At 32.8% G+C, this 8,530-nt stretch overlaps 1 protein-coding gene across 1 annotated transcript; it reads right to left on the bottom strand.

Moving 5' to 3' along the window:
* Positions 1–1,395: 1,395 nt before the first annotated feature.
* On the bottom strand, positions 1,396–7,202 carry LOC107476633 (D-ribulose kinase). The gene is made up of 9 exons (XM_016096479.3): positions 7,070–7,202; positions 6,762–6,946; positions 6,468–6,607; positions 6,003–6,255; positions 5,793–5,925; positions 4,201–4,289; positions 3,671–3,948; positions 1,770–1,839; positions 1,396–1,628 (listed from the first exon to the last, which is right to left on the bottom strand). The coding sequence occupies exons 1-9, from the start codon at positions 7,125–7,127 to the stop codon at positions 1,431–1,433; spliced, it is 1,404 nt and encodes a 467-aa protein (XP_015951965.1). The 5' UTR covers positions 7,128–7,202; the 3' UTR covers positions 1,396–1,430.
* Positions 7,203–8,530: the final 1,328 nt, after the last annotated feature.

Raw genomic sequence — 8,530 nt, 5'->3', positions numbered from 1 at the left:
TGACGAACAAAGAGATGATGGTGACTGGTGAGGGTTTTGATTTGTTGACAAAAGGAAAAAACAAATGAATTAGGGTTTCTCTTTCATGCAATTTGCCATGAAGCTGCTTATTAAAAAATAGTAGTGAGTAGCGAGAGCTAAAATCGTGTTTCGTGTTCCGCAATCCTCAATCCTCAAGATTCCATCTATTTTCCGTTACTTTCTCTTGAAACGTTTACCGTCACGGTGCATTGAATGTTTTGGAATGGAAAGATTTTGGTAAAAGCTAGAGTAGAATCGCATAGAGTTAATAGTTAAAAATTATTAAATTATTTAACTAATTTAATTAAATTTTCATATCTTTTTTATTTAAGATTTTTGGTTTTTTGCTCACAACTAAAATAGTTCCTTTTTTATTTTTATTAGGGTTAAATGCAAGATTAAAAAAGAGTAATACATATTAATTGGAACATAACACATTTTAATAAAAAAGATATTCGCATATCAAAATTAATTATTAATATATTTATATGTGATTTAATTTATTTTTAATATATATATATTTATATTTCAATATATATTTTATGCTGGTGACTAACTTTAGTTAGACATAGAGCATAATTGTATTTTAATTGTTAACTCATTCTTTTTTTAATCAATCTCGTCAAATTTTAAAAAGAAAATAATTCTCATCATAATTATTTTATAAAGATATAACAATTTTTTAAGTTTTTTTAAATTCTCATATATCAATCCCTTTACCTATATAGTGCATATAAGCACGGCTTTTTTATAAATTAAATATATATCTTTTTATAAATTAAACATGTATAATTGTAACGAAAATAAAGTTACTCAATATGGTAAATATTTATTATTTTAATTAAGAGATTTCAGATTTAAATTTTTGAAATAACAAAAAATGTTTTTCTTTATAAGTTATGGCATTTTAGGAAAAGGAATTTGGACACCAAATTTTCATATTTCTTGTATATAACAGATAGATGGACATTCTGCATCGGAATTAATTTATCTAACAAAATAAAAATTTAAAGAATAATTAATTTTATAATTAAAATTTGTTTAAATATTTTAATAATCAAAGTATATAGTATGTGATGGGAAGCCGTGTAATATATTAATTTCACAATAAGACTTTGCTATATCAATATATGTCATGTTAATCTACATTATCAATTAATAAGATGTTTTATACTTAATCTCATCCTCTTAATCAACAATAAACACACAAAAAAAAGAGAAATAAACATTAGATCAAATCAAATACATAAGAAAATAATGTAAGGCTTTTCACACCAGAGGATACATGATTGACATGTTGCATTGTAATGATCCTTGTCACCTTTACACACAAAGTAACAAAGTAACAGTAATGTTANTATAATTTTTGACTTTTTTTTTTTTGCTAATTTTTTTTGTTTCTAAATATTTTAGTTTTGTTGATGACCCTTTACTGCCAACAAAGCAGCACCATATGCAGCCTCCGTCTGATTTGCACGCCTCACAGGCAAACCAAGCACCCTCTCTCGAATCTTAGTCCACTTTTCATTTTTGGATCCTCCCCCTGCTGTCAAAACTTCTTCTACCTCCGTTGCCCCTAGCTCCTTCAGCAACGAATATGCCTTGGCCTAAAAATAATGCCACACAAAACAAGAGAGTCCTTTACATTAGGCTCTGGTTAATTTAATGATGTCTGAGACCCCCAAACATTTTTTGGATCCAAAAGGGTCCTTAAAAATGTGAAAATATGAAGCAAAAGACACTATTACCTCTATACGTGCAATGGATTCCAATATCCCATGCAAGTACTCAACATCATCCTCTGGACGTGGTAGTAGCCTACGGAAACATGAATTCAATTAGGTAAATAATAATTGAAATGAGGAGAGTCTTTGGAATGTGCAGCATGTGTTGCTTTTTTTGACAGGTTAATTGCAAAATCAAATGAACTAAGATATATGCAGACAAGATAGGTGTACAATGCAAAGCAAGTTACTCTTACAACTTTTAGTGTTATACGAATATCCATAGCTATATGGGTATGTGTTGTGCCAAATGGTCGATGACGAAAAGAATTCGACAGTTAAAGTCGAAAATTATATATGCATGAAGCACACTATGGTTAAAGAAAATAAGAATGGGCTAGGCTTGATAGTCAAATTATCTTATACTTGGTGCCCAAGTTTACTTGAGATTCAAGACTACTTGAGGTCTAAGTTTGCTTGAAGTCCATGATTATTTGAGGCTTAAGACTACTTAAAGTCCAAAACTACTTGAAGAGCAAGTTTACTTGAAATCTAAGGTTATATCAATTAGCTTAGGATTTTTTCTCTATAAATAGGATAAGTTTCAATAAACTGAGGGAGCTTCCATTCATTCTAAAAATTTCTAGTCACACTGGAAACATGAATCACGAGTCCATATAAGTATTGGGAGACTCCATTTTCTCCTAAGTCATTTCAATTATGTTATTTCCTTCCTGTTATTTCCTTTCAAGTTCTTGTCAATTTTTGTATATTTTAATACAAATCTTGCAATTTTTAAATCTTTATTGTTTGTACTTGTTCTCTTACTTCTTACTTTTTATAATTATTTATTTATTTGTTTGTTTTTACACTTCTATTGAGCATGATCTCTAAATCCTAAGAGCAACCTGGAAAAAGAGTCGTATCTGCTCTTCGAATTAAAATTTTGATACAAGCTTGGTTGACGCCTCCTGTCGAGGTCGAAAAAAGCAAAAGACACTTTAATATATAATATGTTTTCACAATTCAATCTTACATTTTCAGTTTTTCACAAATGTTTTCAAATAAGTTTAAAAATGTTATTTCATTCACTTTAATAGAGTATTAAATAGTATGTCCTGACAGTCTGACACGCATGGTTGAGATAGACTTTCTTCTTTCTCAAACTAAATTGAGCTTTGTCACAACTCACAGTACAATAAATGAAGCAATCATTAAGGCCGATTCTATATGTAGAATTTAAGACCTCCTTTCTTCTTACCAAATATTGGCTCAGACATAACCAGTAATAAGGGGCAGACAAGATGCCAATCAAATAAAGTCCTACACAGTGAAATTAAATGCATATTTTGACAATAAAATAAATTGTTGTCCCGCAATTAATGTATAGTCAAATACTGTTATTTTTCTTAAGAACTGGTACCACCCTCAAATCTCAATTACAACCTATTGACCCTTTGCAACTCAAAATTATCTTATTTAATTAAACATTCATAATTTCGTACATGTAACATTTATAATTACACAATTTTTTTTTGTTACCCACGGTATCCCCCAACTTGACAGGTCAAGGACTAATCCGTCGCGGATTTGAGCTCCATTTAAGGGTCTGCCACTGGTTAGTAGGTTGCTATATGCATAAGGCGGGATTCAAACCCCTCGACACTTGGTTAAGCGAATGAATGAGCTGACCACTAAATCAATCTAAGTTGGTTTAGTTAAACACTTATTACATCTAATATTATTCACTTTTGAAACTTAGCAAGGGCAAAATTTTAATTTATAATGCTTACTGAAATAGAATAGGCTCTTAACAGATTTCGAACTGAATTATATGAAAACAACATCCAATCAAAGCTAAATTTAAATGGGAACTGAATTTCCAAGACTCTGTATTCTAACAACAATCATAAAGGATTAAGTACCTTGGAGCCAAGTTTGGATCTGCCACAGGAAATCTTTCACCAGTTTTTGGGAGGGGATAGTAGTCTAGAAGAGAGGTTTTTGAGGGATCAATATATTCACTCAATTCCTCTAATTGATCATCAGTGAAAAGCTGTCTAAGAACAGCCCCACCAGTGTTTGAAGCACCGCCAACGAGCCATTTATCATCGAGGCGATGGCTATACACACCAAACCTTGAATCCTCAATTCTTGTGTTACTCAATAGCTTAATAGCAAGTGTTGAACCCAGAGAAGTGACCTATTCAACAAGAATATGATTGAAAAACAAGCTTTAGTTTAATATTGAGAATAGGATGAATGAATGTCTAATCAAATGGCCTAGGAAAAAGATTTAGATGCAAAATAATGATATAGATGAATAATGGAACAACATATTTAACATTCTTGAAGCTGAAGTTTCTTATATAACAAGATTAAGCTGTCTATAATGAGAGTATGGCAGATCATGAATACTTGTGATTAAAGAAAAGATGAAGTTTAAAAAACTTACTGCTTGACCTGGTAGATTGGCACGTGCAGCAAGAAATGCAGCTATACTATCAGTTGTTCCAGTGCATACAACACAGTCTTTCTGGAAACCTGAAAGGATTCACACAACAAAAATTATTTTCAATTTTACATCAGCAAGGTTTTTAACCCTGGAAGTACAAATAAAATTTTGTTGCATTACAACAAAATGTTTACTCACTCAAAGAGAACAGAATACCAAGGTGGCACAAATCAAAGTGGAAGTAGTAGAAAGCTAGGAATAAGAAAATGTAAACCATGTTGCTTGTATGCGAAGTTTGTATTCATAGGTTTTGATGAATGACAAACCAACAAACGACATAAAAAAACATACCAACAAACAACTTGAATGAACAAGCATGAAGAGTTGAAAGCAAACAATGAAGAGTTGAAAGCAACACAACAACAACAAGAAACTCAAGTCCACAACATTTGAAGACAAGTATAGAGTCTTAGGACTTAGGTAACTTCTTGTTAAGAACCAATTGCTAAATCTCTCAACACACACTCACAAAATATTTTGATACACATCTTGCAATTCGATGCTAGCCAAAAGGTTTAAAAACTTGTTTTCAAAAGTACAAAAGCATAGGAATTGACTCCAACAAGTTTGAGATCAATCCTAAGCATTTTGAAGTGATTTTAAGCCATTCTTTGAGGTTTGCATCGATGTACACTCATCTTGCATCGATGCAAAGCATGCAACGACTTGTTGCATCGATGCAAAGATGTTTGCATCGATGCAACCTAGCTGAAAATTCAAATTTCAGCATCAAAGACACATTTGCATCGATGCAAAGTGTTATGCATCGATGCAAATAATTCAAAAACACAAAAAACGGCTAGTTTTGACATAAAGGCTTCATCCCATTAATTCCCCAACGTTTCTAAGGTTTGTTGGAGTGTGATCTCCAAGGTTGAGTCAAGAGTTATAAACACTATAGTCGGTGAGGATACCAAAGAGGTATACTAAGTACTCAAGGCAAATTTTAGAGAAGGTATCTCTAAGTGGAGTGGGTTAGTATACGAGTGGTGATCATATACCGTGAGGTGTTAGAAACTAAGGACTCGGATTGTAAAAGGTTTTGCGCGAGCACCTTGAAGCTTGGCAATAGTGGAACTTCTCAATTGCGATTGAGAAAGAAAGTGGACGTAGGACAAGGATTGTGCCGAACCACTCTAAATAGCGTTTGCTTCTCTCCAAACTCATCTCTTCAATATTATTGTCTTTTACTATTGAGCAAATAAATTGTGATCGAAAAGTAGCTTCGTAAGTACTTAAGGAGTGGCTTAAGTCCGATTGGTGAAAAGCTTGATCAATTTATTTGAGTTGGTGTCTATTGGAAAGTAAAAGCTCCTTATAAATGCTTAGCAATTGAGTTAAGCTCTTGGAAAAATACTAGTACAATAACACTTTTGTATATTGTCTTTAATTTTCGCAAAAAGATTCATTGTTGTTGCATTACTCAATTCACCCCCCTCTTGAGTAATTGTGCATAGGTTCAACAGAAAAAGGTGCCAAAACTGACATTTGAAGTTTAAGTTTGGAAGGTATGGATTCTCATTGAAACATACCATATTTATTTGCAATTTCCTCCTTTAAAGAAGCAATTGGAGTTCCTGGAGCAAGAACTGAAGGCAAAAGATGAGAATATGGTTGAGAGACTAGCCACGGCGGATATGATTCCGCCTCAGGATCATAGCCAACCTGCGAAAAACAAAACAATGGTTAGTTTTCTGTCATAAAGATTGCAACACAAAATGCTAGAGATTATTAAATAACACCTTGAGAGCATTATTATAGTCTGAAATTCCTAGCTTCCCATGAAGAAGCCACAAAAGCCAATCTGCTTGGTGCAACAAAAGAGCTGATTTTTTATCTGAACCGGCATTGATCCACCATTCGACGAGCTTACATAGAGTGGATGAGCCGGTGCAAACTGTATGGTTCGGAGGAGCAATGGATTTAACCATTGGAAGTGCATCAGGACAACTCTCATTGTAAAGAAAAGGTCTCCATATTGGTTCTCCAGTGTCCCTGCAATACAAGATTCATATCTCTACTTCAGAATTCAGATGCATTATCAGGATTCGGCTACTCTAACAGGCGGTATTGGAATTGTTGATGAAAAGTTGATATTTTCAGATTCATGGGTTGTTATGCATGGACTTTTCAAGTGTTTAGATGCTCCACTTTACTCTCTAAAACAATTACATTAAAGAAATTGCTACTGAATGATCATTATTCACCTATCAACAATGATTGTAGTTGCAGAAGTGCCATCAAGAGAAATCGAAACGACGTGTTTGCGAAGCTCAAGTGGGACATCTTCAAGTAGCAAGAACATTGTCTCCTTCCACGAGAGTACCCAATCATATGACTCTCCATTCTTTCTAGACAAGAGAAACAGGAATCTTAGTAGCATTAATATACACAATCACTAACAATTAACAATTTCTCCTACCTCTATAGTCTATACTAAGATTATAACCATACTATAAAATTCAAACATTCCATTCCATTATAATAAGAAAAATAAATACCTTGTAGAGAGGATACTCTTTCTTTGCCTCAACCTGAATTGTGCCACCCTTGTCAATGATGGCAAACCTGGCACCGGAAGTGCCAAAGTCCAACCCCAGATAGAGGCTTTCACTTGCTTCTTCAACACCCACAGACATTGATGCTGCCCTTTGTCTTCTTAACTTACTAGAAAAGGATCCATTTCCTGATAATAATAATAATAATAATAATAATAATAATAATAATAATAATAATAATAATAATAATATGTTATATTATGTTCAAAGCATCATTAGTATAAGTTGGTGACAGTGAAAGGTTATAGTACCAAATTTCTGGATTGACGTCCAAGGTGCAAGGTGGGTTACTGAAATTGCGCTTAACATTTCTGCTCTTAGCTTTCTTTTCCCACTCTGTCCCGGATAAGGGACTTGAGGAGGAAGCTAAGTACTCAGAAAGTCATATTTTTATTTTTTTAAGTTTCAAAAGAAAAATAGTTTTTTGTCAGAATGAGGAAAACGTCTAAAAGAATGTGTATAGTAGAAGAGCCGGAGGCCCATGTTCTCAGTAGTCAGTTTGAGTCTTCGAAAATATGGGCCTAATAGAGCCCATTAGGTATATATATATATGTCTGGCGATTTTCAATGTATGGAGATTAAAATCTAGAGATAAGTTAATTTGGATTTACTAGTCTCTTTAAGTAAATATTGGGAGTTTAAATCATGCAACAATCCATTAACTAGCAGCAAACTTTTAAATAAAACTCAGATCTTCGATAGATTAATTTTTAGTCTGTTAAAATAGGTATTGTTATGGTGTTAAAAGGCCGTTAAGATGGTGATAGTGGTGATAGCGGAAATTTATAGAAGCTTTTAGTTTAGAAAAAATGAGTGGTAATTTCTTAAGTCGAAGATGATGAAAAAGATAAGGATAATTTTTTAAACTTTTGATCATTTTCAATGAAGTAAAATACTTTGATATTTTTGTTAAATATAACTTATCTTTTACCATTTTTTTTAAGCTGTGAATGATTTTTGCATGATCAAACAAAAAAAATATAAGGTATTCTAAGACCCGTCAAAAATAGACATAAAAGAAAAGGAAAAGAGGTATATGTCCAAAAAGGCAAAAAGCACACAAATAGGGGGAGAAAATTATGCACAAGTAGTCAAGTTATGCCACTAGACACTACATTTTTTTTCAAATAAATATTGGTGAATTTAATCGAACCTCTATTAAATACTATACCACAATGCACGTATCTAATTCTAACGAAAATATGAAATATCAACATTTTTAGACTTTAGAATCCATATAAGAGTTTTTTAGAGTATCAACTCTCATCTCCTATGGATCGTGCAAGAAGGTACAATTAGGAAATGGTAGAAGGAACTAAGTAGGGACCTATGCTGTCGTGGCATGAAACGTAACTCGTTTATTCAATTTTTAGGTCCAGACAAGGGAAGATGAAAATTATGATTGTTGGAATGAACATAACTAACTACCTAAGCTCTCAAAAATAGATATGTATGTCCCCAGTTGCATGTGAGTCGCCACTAGTAACTAGTAAATGTTGTGAGATATATTTAGAGGTGACAGCTAGTGCTAGCTTCTCGTCAGAGTCACAATTCACAAGCATCAAAAAATGAAATTAAGAGGACCACTTCAAAAATGAAAAGGTTATCTCATGCATGTGCCATATATATATATAAAGCTAGTAATAACATCCATCCACACAAGGTGGATTCAATTGGAAACAAAATTCCTCTTCATTCTATCTATTCTTTGC

The sequence above is a fragment of the Arachis duranensis genome, chromosome 3 (genome assembly GCF_000817695.3).
Source record: "Arachis duranensis cultivar V14167 chromosome 3, aradu.V14167.gnm2.J7QH, whole genome shotgun sequence".
Classification (NCBI taxonomy): Eukaryota; Viridiplantae; Streptophyta; class Magnoliopsida; order Fabales; family Fabaceae; genus Arachis; species Arachis duranensis.
The sequence above is the reverse complement of the archived record's forward strand: the minus strand, read 5'-3'. Positions and strand labels throughout refer to the sequence as shown.